The sequence below is a fragment of the Orbicella franksi genome, chromosome 5 (genome assembly GCF_964199315.1).
Source record: "Orbicella franksi chromosome 5, jaOrbFran1.1, whole genome shotgun sequence".
In the NCBI taxonomy this organism is placed as follows: Eukaryota; Metazoa; Cnidaria; class Anthozoa; order Scleractinia; family Merulinidae; genus Orbicella; species Orbicella franksi.
In genome coordinates this window covers 4,660,112-4,678,712 of record NC_138149.1, presented here as the reverse complement: position 1 = coordinate 4,678,712, position 18,601 = coordinate 4,660,112, and the positions used below count along the sequence as shown (strand labels likewise).

General features: G+C 39.0%; 2 protein-coding genes across 5 annotated transcripts in view; both read right to left on the bottom strand.

The window, feature by feature from the left end:
* LOC145487372 (uncharacterized) overlaps window positions 1-6,271 on the bottom strand; it is a 32,161-nt gene extending 25,890 nt beyond the window's left edge. Inside the window, exon 1 of one of the 3 annotated variants that reach the window (XM_081466133.1) lies at window positions 6,047-6,271. In XM_081466133.1, coding sequence (XP_081322259.1) covers window positions 6,047-6,215 — 169 coding nt within the window. In that variant the 5' untranslated portion in view covers window positions 6,216-6,271. Of the gene's footprint in view, window positions 1-814; window positions 1,476-6,046 lie in introns of those variants that run through there. The other 2 variants (XM_081466134.1, XM_081466135.1) reach the window with 2 other exon arrangements.
* Window positions 6,272-7,660: 1,389 nt separating this feature from the next.
* On the bottom strand, window positions 7,661-18,429 carry LOC145487371 (uncharacterized). Of its 2 annotated transcripts, none has more exons than XM_081466131.1 (8): window positions 17,668-18,429; window positions 17,115-17,376; window positions 16,629-16,942; window positions 14,822-14,939; window positions 14,044-14,256; window positions 13,278-13,378; window positions 12,813-12,946; window positions 7,661-11,099 (listed from the first exon to the last, which is right to left on the bottom strand). In XM_081466131.1, the coding sequence occupies exons 1-8, from the start codon at window positions 17,726-17,728 to the stop codon at window positions 9,735-9,737; spliced, it is 2,568 nt and encodes an 855-aa protein (XP_081322257.1). In that variant the 5' UTR covers window positions 17,729-18,429; the 3' UTR covers window positions 7,661-9,734. The 2 variants fall into 2 exon arrangements, with proteins under 2 accessions (XP_081322257.1, XP_081322258.1); XM_081466132.1 differs by lacking the exon at window positions 17,668-18,429 and adding an exon at window positions 17,481-17,621.
* Window positions 18,430-18,601: the final 172 nt, after the last annotated feature.

Below are 18,601 nucleotides of genomic sequence, written 5' to 3'. Positions count from 1 at the left end.
AAGCCGCTGCGTGCACGAAAATTACAAAAGAGCAATTTTGAAGATATTTGTGAAATCGAAAGCGCTAACGAAGTTATGTTTGTTTTGTCTTGTTTTGTTGTAACATAAATCTCCATTTGGAACTGAACGTATTCACTCGAAACACATTCTCGTTTCGTCTGGTAATCGATTATAATATCATTATCTCTTAAGCTCAAAAACAAAGATACATGTCATAGTTTATAAGAAACCCAGCAATGTAAATGGTTTCTTGACGGGAGCTCTATAAATGACATGTCCCCTTAAACGCAGAGAAAAGAAATGGTTTCACCATTTTTTTTTTCTCTTGGGTTTCACAAAATATAGTCGAACAAAGTTTGTGTCGTCAAATTTGGCTTTGATTTTTCGTGATGGTTAACTTCTGTTGCAATAACCATGTTGCAGCATGGAATATAATCTTTTTTCATATCATTTAACTTACAGTTCAAAAAGTTTTTATCTCCAAGACGCGAAGTTTAAATTTCTGCACCGAGTTTGGACTTTGGCTTCGGCCGTCAAGTGCTGAAATAGTTCCGTACAACTTCAAATCGGCGACAAACTTTACACAATTCAACACTAAAAACAAGCAAATTTCACAACACAGCCTGTTCCTCTACCACAGTCAAACAAAACTAACGTCATATTAACATCGCATTACATTTTGCTACCTGTAAAAAGCAATTTAGCGCAAATATTGTTGACGGTAGCAAACACCGGTTAACTTAACCGAAACCGCTGCCGGAAATTTTACTTTCTGGAACGTTTTAAAAACAAAACTATTTGAAAGTGAACTCACCCCTGGAAGAGGAAGACCTCGATCTACTCACTCGAAAATGCCACCGTGCCGTCGGCATCTGGACGAATCAAGATCAACAACAACGTTTTTTCTACGGATTATTAGCTGGTCATACCACGGCTCAACGAAAATATTTTTAGCTGTGCACTCCTCGCGAAACAAATGAGACACTTGTGTTGTCAGACAGCCGCACCAATATTGAATATGAAATGAAGTGGAAAACAAAAGAAACTAGGCGTGGAGAGGTATTAGACTAAAAAACAATACTGTAAATTACCGGAAAAACAATGCAGACATCCCGTGTACTAAACCACAGGCAGGAAAAGAGACGGTTTATTTCACCAAAAGGAGGAAACCTTCTCGTCACGTCACGAACTTAATTTGCCCGACTAACTATAATGTTATAAAATTTTCGGAATTTTAGCTCAAGGGTTTTCGCTCTTCACTGGTAATTTCACTAATATAGTTGAAACTACTCTTTGTCGGCCCAAGCTCAAAATATGAGTATAAACTGGAATCCCGATTTTTCAAACCTCCACGGGAAACGAAAATCGGTTTAAAAAATTGGGTAGTGCGAGAAATCGGGGATAAAATTACATTGTTCGAGAAGGTAACGAACTCTTGGCTCGAGTTATTGGCAGTTAAGATTAATCGGGATTCCACTGTATGTTAGATTACAAAACATTTTGCTGAGAACTGGGAGATAAATTGGGATAAATATTCTCTATTTGACGAATTTCGCTACTCTCGCAATCATTTTCCATGACAAGTGCCAATATTGTTCGGAGAAATCAGATCTTAATCAAATTTGACTGCATTAAACGGTTTTAAACCTTGAACTATGGCCAACGGACAAGGGAAAAATTCCCTTCTAATCACTGTTCAGCGCGGTAGCTCAGTGATTGATCTTAATTAGTTTAACCATCTTTAAATACTTCTTAGATTTAATTCCTTAAAGAAAGAGCTAACTCGACAAGTCTACACAACATGGAAGAAGTTAAGGTAATTTAAGGTAAAGCACTAAAAAACAAACCGACTGTATGATCATTACAGGAAGTTTTCCTTACAAAGCAAAAGAAACAACAACGGTTTAAAAACACTTATTGATTCTGCGGTAAGAACGATATTAAACGATCGAAAAGATAATACCAGGCTGCTTGCTTCACTGACTGTGCGGCTATAAAGGCCACGCTGAAATCGACCTCATTGTCTGTGCAATAAGTGAATGAACACACGCTACACACCCAATAAGATTGATTATAAACACTCCAGTTAGTTATCGTGAATTGTTCAACACCCCATGTATCCACACTGGGCATAGACAACCGGAAAAGGTGGGTTAAAGGTTTATTCACGAGAATAACTCTAATAAAAACCTTATCATCTTCGAAAAAGGTGGGTTTCAGTCCAGTAGCACGGACATTTCATGAAAAATACCCTCAATATTAAAGCGATGTGTCGTTCGCCTATAAAAAAGATACTTTCTAAACCGTGCGAAGTTGTTTCAAGAATCTATCGCAGTGGACTTAACCCAGAAAGTCTAAACTTAAAATTATCCTCATGTTTCTTTCCAGTTGTCGTCATTTTACCGTGCATTGACGTCGCAAGAAAATATTTCATAGTAGTACATGTACTCTTTCTTGTTTTGCTGGAACAGTGGTGAGTGTTCCTGGGTTGTGTGCGAAAAGGACATCGAAGGTGATTACACTCACATCCACGTTCCAAAAAAAACGGTCTAAAAATTCCGCAAACTGCTAAATTGGTTTTAAAACTAAACCGTTTATTTCTATCCAGGAGACTACTTGAGATTTCACTGCAAGCTTATGCTCTCAGACATGAAAACAAAGGGACGTCTTGACTAAGCACATGTTTCACGCCATGGCACGCAACGGAGCCTTCAAATTATAAGCTCACGTTTTCGTCAGTGCAAGCCAAAGCGAACGAACGATACAAGATTTATTACACGGCTAGCTCCGCGAGCAGACAAGATGAACCAAATCCTGCTCTGGGATTGGCTACCCATGCTGACGGGATGGCACTATCTTGCCAACAAGGGATTGTCCGCTGTTTCCCGGAAGAAAATAATGTTCTTTTTTATCCATACAACAAATCCTTTATGACTAACGTTGCGAATTTGGCAAGGTGACTGGATATTGGCTTTCTCCTTTTCCTTTTTTTGGCCGACAACACGAAAAAAAAAAAAAAAAAAAAAGAACGAGGCCATTATTCTTCCATCTTGACCTCACGCTTGGTCAATACATCTTATTATCCGATTAATAACTAAGCTAAAATCCCCAACAGCGTACAAGAAATTGACACTGCGCCTAAAATTGGTTAGTTTCTAAAACTGCGCCGCTTAATTTCGTGAAGAGTCAGTTGTGAAAAAATAATTTCGATCTAAGTAAAGATATTTTCACTTCTACTTCCCCTAAGAACAAGCCAGGAACAACACTAAGCGAGCTGGCAAGGCGCGCGTGTGGTTCAAGTGTATTGGCGGGAAACGAACGTCGGTACCGTCACGACCTTCTGAAACAAGTCTAGGTAGCGTCCTTTAAATTCTCACGCTTGTAATAACAGTCGATTGTTCCCCCAGCGGAGGTTTTGCGTGGAGAGAGAGGTACCAGCGAACAATAGACCCTATTCATAAATGGCTGCCAGTTTAAAATTCTTTTGTATGCATTTAAATTAGCCCAACTAAGCTAGTTTGAGAGTAGAAATTCTTTTGAATTATCAACTCAAAAACGAGGTTAGTTGGGCTAATTTTAATAGTTAACGTGAAAAGAATTTTAATTGGCAGCCATTTATGAATAGGGTCTATTAAAGTGCATACGCTGTAGGAATTTGAAAACGGAGGTTTCACTCTGAAAGCGTATCAAATGTTTTCCTTTCACACTATGCCGGAGAAATTGAAAACGCAACAATTTTGGATTTGCGTTTGAGGAAAACTCAGTCAGGAATATCACATGATTTTCCTAACGCCATCCTTTCGAAAAACTCCGTTTCCAAAATATTTTCGGTCCCCACGAAAACGAAAAGCGCGCATTTTCAAATCCATCTGGTTTGTAAAGCGTTTCGAAAAGCTCCGTTTTCTCGACGGATTAGTGTGGACGGTAGGCTTAACCGTAGACACAGGGCTGCGTTTTCAAATTTCTCCGACGCAGTGTGGACGCTGCCTCAGCTTGGCAGTTTTCTGTCTTCTCCCAGCTGTGCGCATTTCTACACGTTTGCGAGAATTGGCAAATAAAACCGAATAAAACCACCTGCAAGCACGCTGTGAAATTAAAAATGTTACGTCAGATTTTCAAGCCGTTTTTAGCGAAAGTCCAAATGAACGTTATCTGCTGATAATGTATTGGGATGATGACTTTTTAACGCTACAAATAGAAAAGAAAGTTTTGCCTCTCAATGAGAGTCCCCTCGCTTCATAGCCTTCTCTCAAAGAAATGAAATTTAAGAATTTTTTCTACTTAAAACGAAAGGCAACACATTGGTTTTTTGCTTCCTTATGTCACTGCCACTGCTACATTGTACAAAATTCTTCCTCCGTTGAAACTTTCTTAAGTTTAGAAAGTAAACAGACATTGTTTGGAATAACAAAAAAAAAAAAACTTTTCAGTTTAATTACCGCCAAAGTAAGAACACTAATAGCGAGCAGATGCAAAAGGCAGTACTTCTTCGAAAAGAGATTGCATCACAGATTAAATATTACAAAAACCGTAATTAGCTTAAAAACAAAACACTTACTAATAAGTGGTTCTTCAGGAGGAACCAAAGCGTATAACTGATAAAAATCTGAAAGTAAGTTTATAAAAACATTCTGCCGGCCAAAACTATTGACAAGGTAGAAAGCTTTTCATTTTTGTACGTGGAAGAATTCGTGGAAAAAACATGTTTGTTTATTTACGTGCTGAAGAAACTCACGTTGAGTCCAAGTGATTAAAATGTATTACTTGGGCTATTGCGTTTGCATTTCCGAAGTTCAAAGCTGGTTAAAAAAAAAATCCACAGAATTAGGAAAACTTCAACATTCTTCCACCCCATGACTGCTTTTTAAAGGGAAACGTTTGAAGCGAAAACTGAGACAGTAAACACAGACAGAAAATCGTGAAAAAGCAAATAAAAATTCGTTTGCTAATCCAGTTATGCCCCAAATGGGCAAACACAATTACACACGCTTTGTTTGCAAGAAGACCAAAGACATCCCAAGGGCTTTCATTGTAGTGAAGGGCATCTGGATACAAACAACAATTATAAATACTAACTAAAAAATTTAAAGCTGTCCACGAAACGAAAAAATATCACGAAGCGACACGTTGCTAGTGCGAGAAAGCGCATAATGATTTGCAATATTACATCTAAGCTTATTGAATTCAAGATACTGAGGTTTCAGTTAGCGCTGGAGTTGTCCAACAGCGATAAAACCTACGGTTGTAGAAGTCTAACTTTCACCCCAAGAAACGATTGAATTGAAATTGACCAAGCGCTTACAATTTACAAGTTTATAAGCCTATATTTACGAAGAATGACTGATTTTTCGCCCCAAAACGAGCATTCGTTCGGAAAGTTTGCGAAGTTTCCTGGTGCCAGAAAGTCTTTCCTCTTTCAAGTGGTGAGAGAAGAAAACATCTTTCACCGGCAACGAAGCTGTGTACTTTAGCAGAAAGAGAGAAAGAAAACCTCTGGTACCAGGAGAGAAAGTCTATAAATTCAATACAGGCGTGAAATCTAACTGATATCGAGCGACTTTCCAATCCTTCGAGGTTTCTAAGTTCGATTGTTGAAGGATGTTCGTTGCAAAATGTACAAACTCGTCGGACGCTGATTTAAAAAATTTATATTTAAACAAAGCAAGGAATGCTTGGATTTTTTTTGCAAAGCAAGGGAGTGAGTAATTCGAAATTTTAAAAAACTGGTAGCCTGTTTCAGCTACACAACCAGCACAAGTTATAGGACGTACGTGACCAGAAGATGTTGAAATGAACCCCCGCTGTTCGAAAACTGGACAATTTGGGAAGCCACCATGAGAGGGCAGAATCGACACGGATTTTATATAGGAGAATGAATCTCATCTTATTAATGGACCAAGTTACCATTTAAAGTAATCCAGGATAAATGTTCTTGTGTCGTAATGTTCTGGCAAGGTGCCGGAAACTTTCAATTCCACGAGCTGCGCACTCGAGCTTCGCACAAACATTCCTGTTTACCCGGTTGATTTAACACTACAAAACATACCTTTACTAAAGCTGTTTCTCCTCTTTGCTGTCACGGGAATGCAGGCGTTTCTTGGCATGGTGAAATCGTCGTAAGAGCGTCGACGGCCGCTCGGTATTTCAAAGCTGTTCATGTGTTTGAAATACGCGCCAGCAAAACCACCATCTTCTGTGTCGAAGATGCTTCCCATAATGCCGCGCTGTATGTCTGAAACAGGAAACCCCGAGATTTCTCAGATTTCTGTTCCCCGTTCTCTCTCGCGCTCTCCAAGAATTTCTGCCTTTGTTGCTTTTTGTTCTCTTTTCAGTTGAGGAGCTGGTTTATCTCTGCCTGCTAATATTATCTATTTTTCCGTAATTATAACAAGGAGAAGGCATGGTCCCTCTCAATGGGATATGTACAGGCTGAATGACAAAATAGAGCCCCCTGGGGAAATCTTCACCGGAGAAAAGGTCCACCGGAAAATTTCTACCCTAAAAAAAAATCGCTACTTCCCCCCCGGCCCCGGCGGGGGTACTCCGAGAAAAATTGGGTGCGGGTGTGCGGCCCGCTTCTCAAAACTCTTACCTTATTTATGACCAATTTCTTCGATTTTCAAGACCCTATTTATGACTTGACCCTAAATCAATACCCTGTTTCAGACCAGCATTATAATTAGTTCACCAGTTCAGACCAATGTTAAAGGCATCGTGAAGGGCTTTTTTTGATCGGTCTTATCGATAATGATAAAAAAAGTAGTATCTTCTAAAAAAACATGCCCAATTCAAGACTAGCGTGCAAAACCAAGACACTATTTATGATCAAAATGGCTAAAATCGATTTAACAAATCGAATGTGGATTAGTGTCGTCTGTACTCTTATCGACAACGATATGCGTCATCACACTGGTCAAAATGTTGTGGACTCACTCAGTGCTGCGCCTCGTGAGTCCACAACAAATTTTGACCACTGTGATGACGCATATCGGTGTCGATAAGAGTACAGACAACCATAAACCACATTCGATTTGCTTTTTCACCATAATATCAACGTCAAAGAAAATGTTTTTTCAGAGCGTGGCACAATGACGCGGGCAACGTTGTCTGGACTCTGATCGACAACGGCAAATTAGCCAATCAGATTGCGAGATTAGTAGCAATAGTGGTAAAAACCCTATTTATGACCAAAACGGCTGAAAATCCATACCCTTTGGGGCGGCACATACCCATATAGCCCATATAAGGGAGTACTCCCCGGGCTAATTTCAAACCCGAGAGGCCTTCGCACCTGCTCGTCACTAATATACCTGTACGAAATTTTGAAAGCCGCTTTCAAAAGCCTGAAGGAAAGTTTTTCCTAGCCTTTTCTACACTTCAATTCGCTAAAACTCTACCATTGTCGGTGGAGTATCCACAACCCCAGCCCTTGCAGGGGAGGGGAGCTGAATGCCAAATCTCTGAGGAAATTGCAAATGCTATAGAGCCAATAGAAATGGTTTTGTTTTTCGTTTTCCTCTTTTCTCTCTCAAGCAGCCCTGGATTTTCAGTGGAATACGAAAGACTGTGATGGATTAAAATTGTCGCCGTGAGAGCCTCATAAAAGAGAAATTTAATATTCATCACTGGAAGGATCCTTAGCAACAATTGACAAGGTCATCATGTTGTCAGAAAATACTTTATTTTTTTATACAAATGTTCTATATTAAATATATTTTAAGTTCTGAGGCCACAGTACTGTTTGTTTGGGAGTATAATCTCTATTACATAGAGGGATCTTGTTTGATAAAAGCACAAGAAAGTGGAAAGCAATATTTCTCTTTTTAACGCTAGCATCGGTACTTTGAGCAATCCATCTTCTTTCTCAGTGATTGCTGTACAATGTACAATGATAAAACAGGAGATTTTAAATAGCTAGGCCAAGAATGTATCTCAAGTTTTAAGCACATCACTTCATCATCAATGAGGAAGAAGTAGTAGTGGTATTTTGCCCAAAGCATTGCCCTAAGCAACAAAAATCAAACTTACTTGCTTCAAGAAGAAAGTGAAATAAATATAGTAAAACTAAAACGTTCTCTGACTAAGAATATTTTGAAAACACAAGCTTTGCAGTCTTTAAAAGGTGAAATGATGAAGGCGGCACCGAAAATTCTAAGATATAGTGTGATAAAAAGATTGTAGATTAAAATTAAGAATTTTTGCCATAAAGAATATTAGTTATTGTCCACACTGGGAGCCATCATGGTTTGCTAGCATTCTATTTTAGTAAAAATTCCTAATTTTATTTTATTATATTCTTTATATCACTCTATATTTTGAATTTCTTGTGCCTATTGAAACACTTCACTCAATGAAGACTACAGTTAATGCAGTCAAAAGCTTGTGTTTAACAATTAGTTTTGGCCAGAAAACGTTTTAATTTTTAGTGTGACCTATCCTGGCTGCAGCCCCTCAACATTTTCATGAAACTAACATATAGGTCAGTACAAATAGCTGAATATAAAGACAAGAAAGACAGAAAAAATAAACTAGTACCCATGTTGAGGACAAAACATTGAGCTACATACAGCGTGAAAGAGCTTGCAAATACAACAAAAACAAAAATCCAAAGGTTTCAACACACCCCAGGGATTTCTTTGAAAAAACACCGTAGAATTTAAAGTTTTCGTAACATGGCGACAAGAAAGAAATACCCTGAAAAGGGACTGTTAAATGTTGAATCACAACATACAAAACCAACCAATTTGAGGAAAAGAAACTATAATCCACCTGAACATTCACAGAGAGTAATCGCAGTATTAATATTTCAAGCCATCTTTGAGACGAAGTTGCATAAATACGGTATAAAGTGTTCAGTGGTTTCCTCAAAATAACATCAGTTGCATTTTAAATGCAGTTCTAAATTTCAAATTCAGGTCACTTGTGGTAGTTTCAATATTCCACAATTATTAGTGATACAACCACAAAAAAACCAACAGGACTTTCATGAATGAATAAAGATTGTGGAATGTTTTAACTGGTCTAAAAATCGACAAGATGAAAAGGGAAAATATTTTGACAGTCAAACAAGTGATTCAGAACTCCTCATCACGTTGGTTCCAAATTAATTATGATTTCTCTTCAAATATGCAAAGTAAAGTCAATTTACAATACTAGGCCTGTAAATTTCATTCCTTTAGACTGTAAGAAGTTTTGTTTTCCCTATAAAGCAGTGTTGAGTGAATGCAAAAGTAGCATGATCCAATTGCAGCATCCAGTAAAACTAAAAGCCACAAGCAGCACAGGCCCACGGTGGCTGGGCTTCTGGGTGCTCAAAGAGCAAGCTATTTTTGTGTTCACTCCACACAGATGTTAAGAAACAGACTGATCACAGACCACAATATTTTCTTTCTGTGGAGAGTTGCACCTTTTTGAGAAAGGAGAGGAACGGCTTAATATTTACAGTGTCCATATTTACATAGTAGTAACAACAAGCTCTGTTTCTTCAGCAGTGACCAATCAAATTAAGCTGTTGCTAAAAAAATGTCATGTCTGGAAAATCTTCGCATAAATTGCAGACAGGTCCCTGATTTTTGCAGTCCACAAAGAAGTTGCATCTATAGACAGAGCGATAGATGACACATTAGCTTGTCACTTTCACCACATAAAAGATATTTTCCACATATTGCCCAAAATGATGTTAAAGAACTTTCTGCTTTGCTTGTGGGGGACAAACATAGGGCTCAACATGCCATTCATCTTAACCGCAGGTCACCCAAGGAAGTGTCATGATTCTGATTAAATGGACCACCAAATAACGATTGGTCTCTGTCAACTGGGAAAAGAAATGGATCTTCAGTGTTGTCAAGCTCATTGGGCCGTTGATAAGGTGCCCCTGCTTGCTTTATTTGCCCTTGAAGGAATGATGGACTAGCGGGACTAAGTGTCGGTGATGTAATATGAGATTGTTGAAAGTGTGTTGGTCTGTCAAATGTGAAGACACTCCCAAGGGTAGTGTGGGGTGAAATGTGAGGGGACATTGAGGGTGGAGAAAAAGGTGGTGACACTAGTCTCGATAATCCAGTTTGTGAAGAATTAAGTGGTGACGTAAATGATGATGAAGCTGGAGACGTGTTACTACTAACAATTGCTGACCAGGATCTTTGCGTAGGAGACAGGATAGCATCCATTGTCATGGACGGAGAGTGGAGATGATCAGAGGTAACACCATTGCTGTGTGACTTCAAGTCATTACTTCCTAGAAGTCCATGTGGAGGAGAGAACATGGGGTCTTTGTTAAGCGCAAGTTCTTTTATCTTGTTATTCTCCATTTTCATGTTGTTATGATGAATGTTTGGTGATAGAATGCTTTCAACTGAGTGGGAAGAAGCATTACTTGCATTAACCAGTTTCTTTGTTTCTCTTGGTTTAGAACCTTTGTTTGTCTTACTCTTGCTATTGAGTGGAGACAATTTAGTTCTGGCGTCCATCAAGCCTGTGCCACCTTGACTAGCACTAAGAAAGGCAGGGCTGTTTAACAACCCTGGTGTGTGTGTAATCACTGAAGCAGGCACAGAGTGTCCAGCTCCACAATTCTTGTCTTTGCCAGGATAAAGGCCTTTGATGGAAGAACTACCATTAGACACACCTGGGAAATTGTCGTTAAGAATGTCATGTTCACTTTCCTCATGTTCTAGCCCACCAAGAAGTATATCATCTCTTTGCTCAGATTCAAACATTGAAGAATCATATTGCTGAAAGTCATCGAGTGCTGGTGATATTGGAGAAGACGCACTCCCATGTGAATAGTCTGATGATAACGATAAACTGATATCTGGAGACAACATATCAGATGAATTGTCTGGACTAAATGAATTGTCCAAGCCAACAGGTCTTAAAGAATTGTTCGGTGTCTTTACTACTCTTGCCTTGTTTGGCCTTGGAGCAACAGGTTTCCTATTGAGCAGCTTTTTGGGGAGTTTCGGGACCTTCTGAGGTAAAGATGCCTTTGGTTGCGGTTTGCGGCGTGGTTTCTTCACAGGAGGTTTGATTACTCCTGGAGATGTCTTTGCTGCTGCTGCTGCAGCTTGAGCCTGGGCTTGAGCTTCCTGAAACTTGGCCTGCAAAAAATAAAACCATGTAGCTAATTTCTGTAATTTCTACGATAGGCGTGTGCTTTTTTGTCACCAAAATTTTTAGTAACCTACACATTCTCAAAAGGGAATTCTTGAAAGTTATGCCAACCTCAGACAACGTCAAGTGTTTTCATAACTGTCTTGAATTCTCCTAACCCCACTTGTGTTTAGATGAGGCTATCTAAACATGGAAAAAGTGCTCTACTACTTAATTGTGAGAGTAGAAAATACAAAATAAGGGTTAAACTACGAGTAGTCCCTCTTCTGCTTAGTCCGTCATGCATGACGCGAAAGAAAACCGCGAGAAAAAAATGGCCACGCGAAATCCTGGGGGCGAGGATCATGCAAAAGGAGAGACTACTGCCTAAGCCCAAGAGTTTGCCCTTTCATGGCTGAGTGATTTTTTGGTGTAGGATTTCTTATCTTGACATCCTCTTACTATCACCTGTTGTCATTAACCCCAGGAGATATCCTAAATAAAACTGCTCTACTCCTGCAAGACGTAACATGTCCTAGCATAAGCCAATCATATTTTTGCGTTGTGAGAGCAACGCACAATTCAAACTCTTGGGCTTAGGCGGTAGTCCCTCCTTTCGCACACTCCTCACCCCCAGGATTTTGCGTGGCCATTTTTTTCTCGCAGTTTTCTTTCGCATCACGCACGAGGGACTAAGCAAAAGAGGGACTACTCATAGTCTGAATAATGGTCAACCAAAAAGTTTTTAAAAATGGTTTATGCACAATGTCTTTTGGGGGGTTTAAGGTGGCTCAACTTTGAGAACTAGGTGCAATTTTTCAGGCTTAGAACTGCACTGTTTTAAATTGCTGCGCTATTTTTTAAGGTAACTCTCCACTATACCTTTCACAGTGTTAAGTCGTAAATTAAGGTTGCACTGTTCTGTTGCATAGCAACAAACTTGACCCACTTCTTACCATCAATTGCATCTATCTTAAAAACTAAGCCCATGATCCCATGTTTTTATTCTAAAAATCTTTTTATCAGCCACAAAAGAAGAAACAGGGAACATTAGAAAAAAATTCTGTGGAGTAGATTTTGCTTAAATTTAAAAAAAGTGGAAATTTCCAAGTTGGAGGAATTTCACTCCACAAATTTTTTTACAATTTCACACATGTATTACGCTTTTGCCGTTGAATATGTTTTTGCATTTGTTTAAAAAAGTAGGGTCGCCGGATCAGTTTTTGAGACATTAGCTTCGTGGATAAGGAATTTTTCACACACATTCTACACGCAAATTAAAATCTCAACTTTGCAAGATTGCCCCTTGTGCACCTGTGAAGGCAGTCCGTTGATCAGTAAAGCCCACAGTTCAATGCAAATAAACGCATATAGTGTTTTCTTTTTTTGCTGTTGTCTTTAGAAGCATAAGCAGTAGAAGAAGAGTACCATAAATATACCAAGGTGAAAAAGAATGGAGTAGAAAGAACAAAGAAAACTTGAAGTTAGAGTAGTTTTTTTCCTGCTGTTTTTCAAACTTGGCAGAAACAAAGTTTTACAAAGTAGGCCTCATGCCACCATGTTTGTTTTAAGTTTTGCAAACTTCAATCTCGTGACCCCTCAGGTGATCATGTGATGCTTTGCACTGAAGTGTGGGCTAGAGACCAGGTGTCTCACAGAAATATTACTGTTTTGAGCCACCTTAACTGTCATATTACTCACAGCATCTTTAGAAACACTACCTTTTTCCTAGCATGCTCATCACAAAGAGGTCGCTCGTGGATAACATCAAACACTGGCACAGAACACTGCAAACCTCCGGGCCACTTTGCCGTGCACTGAGCATATAGTACCTGCTTGGAGTCATTCATTATATCTAACAATTTCCATTCAGTTAAAGGTGCTAACTCAGAATACAACTTTACAAGCTTTGTGTGAATCTCAACAGCCAAGGAATATACACTTTAAGCAAATGTTTTATGGGGGTGAGGACACTGAACCACCAACAAGCAAACAAACTTGAATCATAAATGTTTCAAATTTTAGAATACTTGGCCATTATTCACAAACATACATACAATAATTTTAACTAATTTTGTTTGCCTAGCCACCCTTGCTACTGATCAAGCAAAGACCTCCATATCTAGAATCCCAGCAATTTTTCCTTAACTAAGTAGTACAACCCCTATCAGTTGCTGAAAAGATACGATCCTTGCAAAACTTGGTATATGGGAAAGCCATTTTATCACATTGCACATCATCCTTAGAAAATGCACATGCTTTTCTCTGGCATGCTGCTGGTCTTGGTCTGTCAATAAACAGAAACAATACTTACTACATCATTAATGCCTGATACATCATTCTAGAGGATGTCAGTAGCTGCCAAAATACTACTTGTAACAAAAATAAAATTTCAACAACTTGTGCAAAATGGTCATTTTCCTGTTGACGAAATTAACTTCTACTACAACGTTAGTGTCTGGTGGTCAATTTAGTTTGAAAGCATTACGCAAATGATCATTATCTCTGGGCAAATTTCTACCATGTTGACAATGAGTAAAATACAAGCTTTTAGTCAGTTGATGCACTGATCTCTAGATGAAGTGATTTGGGTTCAAGCCTAACAAAGGACATGGCAATGGGTTTTGTTTATCTATGCCTCTTATCATCCACGAGAATTATTGGGTCTTGAGGGTAATCGTTATGGACTAGCATCCCATCTAGGTGGGATGAAAATACTTGTCACTAAATGCTATTAAAATTAGAGGTGAGTGCCTTGTGGGACACTGGGCTTAAAGAGAGACATACTGCTAGCCAGCATAGCTGAGGTGGGAACTTGTTACAATAAGTTCTATTAGCAAAATCAAAACCAAAAGGCTTATTTCAGGTACATTTGTAGTAGCTGGTAGCAATATACTGCCACAGAAACTTAAGAAACAGCAATGTAGACCACTTAAACTATCTCCCTCTCACCTTGTTTTCCTTGACTTCTTGCTATTTTCAAGTAAAGAATCCACACATGCTGAACTGTTACTGTGAACAGCCTTAACAAGAACACTACCAGATGCTAAAAGATCCTTGTAACGATTACGGCCTGACCGCAGTGTTCTCCGCAGCTGGTGAAGTTGCCTGCGAAGTTGGGTACTTAGTCTGGAAATCTTAGCAGTTCGTATATCAGCTTCAAGGCTAAAGAGAACAGAATGAAAACAAACTAAATTAATGATTAGTACTAGACTCATAAGTTCCACACTTTAGTCCGGCAGAGCAAGTCCCACTACTGTGTCAATACTGTGCTTCCCCAAAACCCGTAGCCTGCAGATATCTTGTTAGGGAGCATGAATTACCCTTTGAGTTTGCAATCACTCACCAAGCTGCTATGTTGATATAGAGTGGGCAGGGATGGGGTTGAGGAAGGGAAAAGAACTATTTTCTCTCCTTCCCCTGCCACGTCATTTGGCTTGCCTATCATCCACCAGCTTGGCAAAAATTTCTTTTTCTCCTCAAACTCCCTGTGCTCCAAAAATTGAAGATGGCAGCAAAATGTTTTGTGGAGAAATACCAAGCTTCCGCTAAAATAAACCTGCACAGAAGGTCACTAAAAACCAGGTTACATCCGGCATCTTATTGGATTGCCCTAACAGCTAGTACTTGTTTATACTTTCCAACTGTACTGAGTTCAAAAATGCACATTCACACTATAGTACACTCTTTCTATAATATCTTAAAAGATCACCAACACAAACAAACTGACCAGTTATTTTCTTTTCTGAGAGCATCGTAATCAAGATCACTGTCAGACGACAGCCATATTTGTTGCCATGGCATTTCATCACCCTCACTGGAACTATCATCATCTGAGCTGTCAATACCTGAAAGGAAATATATCAACCAGTTAAAGCAGTTTTCACCCGAGTGTTGAAATCAATTCTCATTTACCTTGGTTTTGCATTACTATGCTAAGTGATATGCTGGAAAACTTGCATCACTTTAATTTGTCGTCCAATCAGAAGTAAAAAAAAAACAATAGGGACTTACTCACACATATTTTCACCCGTTTTGCCACCGCTACATGTATTTGCTTCAAGTTTAATTGGTTCACTGGACTGTCTGGGCTACAAACTGTCCTTGAACATTTTATAAACAAAATAAGCCAAATGAGAATTTAAAGAATTAGTGCAGTGTGCACCCAATTTGGCTTCACAAACCTTGCTTTTTAGCAATGTTGAGTTTGATATACCAGCATAAGCGTTTAAGAATTTTGTGAACATAAAATACAGAGTACACAGAAAGCATTCGATTGCACCTCACACAACTCCTAACAACATATCAGTCACAAAACCTGTATAGTATTAGTGAATAGCGAAACTTATAAAGACATCTGGCACAAATTTAATTCTTACACTGGTTTACACATCTCAAACTCACTTGCCCACTGGCCAAAAACTCTCGTCTGGGGCAAGTGGACACCGTTTTTTGTCGCACCCTGCCAAGCAATTATAATTTGGTGGAGTTATTTTCCAACTAGATTTTCCCAATATAATTTCCGAACACCTGTTAGCTTGACAATGACTGATGTTGAAAACAGAAATTAAGCTTTGACAGTGTATTGTGGAAATTAAAGGAGTTCCCAGCCCCATTATTTCCATGGAGATGCCTACAATAACATGCAGAGCTAAGACCATAACATTTAAGGAAAAATACATGTTGAAGCGTTTTGCAACAACTATTTGTATCAAAACACACTGAAAGACTCTTTCTTTAACCCACAAACACTGAAAACTCAAGCCACTCTCTCTAAACTGCTTACATGTAGACTACAATATGTATTGTACATTCTAGGGTAAAACTTAATTGGAATTTCAAACCACATTATCTCGTTATTTGTGAAACTTTTAAGTTCTTTGCTTCCAGAAATAGCCTGCCCCATGAAAATTACGGCATATGATGTAAAGTGTTTTTATTTTCACCTAATTTAGCAGTTTTCAAGTTCACTTCTTTTAACATATGCTTTGGTTAAATTTCTAATAGCACGTCTATTTTCCTGATGATGATACCTGAATTTTCCAAGCTAAAAAACGCCATAGGTGCATAGCAAGAACACCAAACAAATCAGACAAAATAAGACACTGCCACCGAACAAGTTGTCTGCTCAAAATACAAGAAACGTGGCTTGAAAACTGGTGGATGTAACGCTCATCAAAACATCTTTTTCAGGGAAATCCTACGAGGAAACTGCTTCACATCTCATGATTATCTCATGTCCCTTACTTGACAGGAAAAATCCGCTAACTTGATAAATTCCAAATCTTTCTGCTCTCGTACAAAGCTTTATTAGATGTATTAGGTCAAATAGATTTCGTTAGAATAGCGAAACGATGACAAGAAAACGGGTGTCTTTAACCAAAGAACGTGGCAAAACGATGCCATGAAATAGGACAGAAGCTGGATGTTATTGTAACACGATATTCTCGTGTTTAAGATTATCGAGGTGCCATGAAATAATTCTGTACAAAAACACGAAAACGCGTGTACAGCAATAAAATTTCGTATATTCTTACCGTAAATCTTGAATAAATCTGCCCTATCCTTCTGCCACTTCCTTTGACTATCCTTCAACTCTTCGATCGCAGGAATATTCGTATAAGTTCTCTTCTGCGGTACATTTTTGGGCTTTTTTAAACGAAAAGGATAGAGTTGAGGGGGAATCGAAGACATGTTTGTCGAGGCAGGAGTCGTTAAAACATCTGTTCTTGCTTTACATTCAGAGGTCGACGAAGATGAATTCACTTCGTTTTCACATCCTTCGCCCGGTTTTTTCCGTCGATTCTTCTTAGGAACGATTCCCAACACTTGCAAATGGCTATTACAGTAGCTGAAAAAGTAAACGGAACGATAAAAGTTCGAATTAGAACGACCAAGCGACTGCTATATCGTGAGAAAGATTAGTTCGCTCCACTCCACGCACATCAAAGAAAGCGCGGAAGCGATTGAAAGATTGAAATTCAGAGAAGCGAAACAGAAAAAGAAAATACAAATAAGCTTACATTCTGTCCTCGGCAAACGGTATGGGATTTGTACACTGATGTCCGTTGTATTTTGCCACAAACTGGCATTGTTTAAAAGGGGCATTTTTATCCTCCAACACATGACGAATACAGAAAGCGTAGCCATTGAGTCTCCTTTGCTTACAAAGCTTTTCGCTGTAACTGCACAGAAGTTTCCCGTCCAGCGGCGAAGAGTGGATGTTCTTTCCTTGAAACATAACGTTCGTCGCTTTGGTTTGCTCTTTCTTGGCACCAACATCAACTGCGAAAGGAATAAATTTACGAAAAATTAGAAACGACAAGACACCATCGAATATTAATCGAAAAATTAAAATGAATTTCAACGACCCAAATAGGGAAAATTACTCGATTTGTCCGCCATTCCCTAAACACAACAAGATGACGGTCGAAACCGAAGTAAAAACTTCATTTCAGCGTTGTTGAATAACGAAGAAAAGTTTCCTGTCGAACAAGATTCAGACGTGAAAGGACCGCTAAAATATGCATACAATTTTCCGTACGACTAGTTTATACAAACAATGCTTGCACGTACTTGTGTCGAAACTGCTCGTTTCAAACTTCAAAGGACCAGGTTTAGTTTGTATTTCCTCCATAAAGGTAAATGGAGCAGTTCTTCGTTCAACGAACGGCGAAAAGCGAACGTATAAGTCCGTTCCTTTGAGTGATTCCTACGCGCTCGCCATTGTGGCTTACGTTCAACTGCCGACCACTCGGTGATGAGCGAATGAGAAAATCACACACCCTATAAGCGCCCTTTTTTGGTACACCAAACCGTATTGAATGACACCTTGCTCGATACTCTGAAAACACAATTCGTTTTATTCCAGGCCAAAGAAGAAGGCATTTTCTCGTTAACTTGAGCCACCGAGATAAAGGACTGAGGTAGTTTCTGCAGGTTCGAGGAGCAAGGAAAATGGAAAAGATAAAAGCAAGATATTCGCGCGAGAGGCCCCTCTCCATTTTGGTGTTTTTTTCAGCCATGGGCTCTGGGGCGGGTCACATTCAAGAAGACGCCATTTTGCAACTGCGACAACAGGACTTCAACGACAACCAATCAGAAACGAGAATTACGCAGAACGAGGCCAAAAATTAATGTTGTCATAACAACCTCACCTGTGATTGACAGGTCAGACGTAAACAGCTTGGAAAACATGGCGGGAAAAAGTCAAACGTTCGTTTCTTTGCTCCGGGTCTTTGCTTCTGGGTTGTCAGAGCTCGGAGGCTCTGTCTTTAGAAAATTGCTCAATGTAAATCTCCTGAAAAATTAGAAAATTGTATGCTAAAACAATCTTTTCCGGAAATAAATTAATATCTCTGAGCCGTGCGTGAGTCATTTCACGATGTTTATGTCTTTAAGAAGCAATTTCGGAAGAAGCTATAAAGTCGAAGTGGATTTCGAAAATCAATTTAGTCGATGTATCGAAAATTTTCTTGGGGAACGATTCCACAGTGAGTTGGTCTCAGTT

Bases quoted from the DNA above. Each gene is read 5' to 3' on its own strand.
- LOC145487371 (XM_081466131.1), bottom strand. From the start codon at position 17,728: ATGGAGGAAATACAAACTAAACCTGGTCCTTTGAAGTTTGAAACGAGC. The intron at 14,940-16,628 runs GTAAGAATATAC...ATTTCCTTTCAG, and splicing joins AGATTTATTCAAGATTTACG to GTATTGACAGCTCAGATGAT. The intron at 14,257-14,821 runs GTCAGTTTGTTT...TGTTCTCTTTAG, and splicing joins CTCAGAAAAGAAAATAACTG to CCTTGAAGCTGATATACGAA.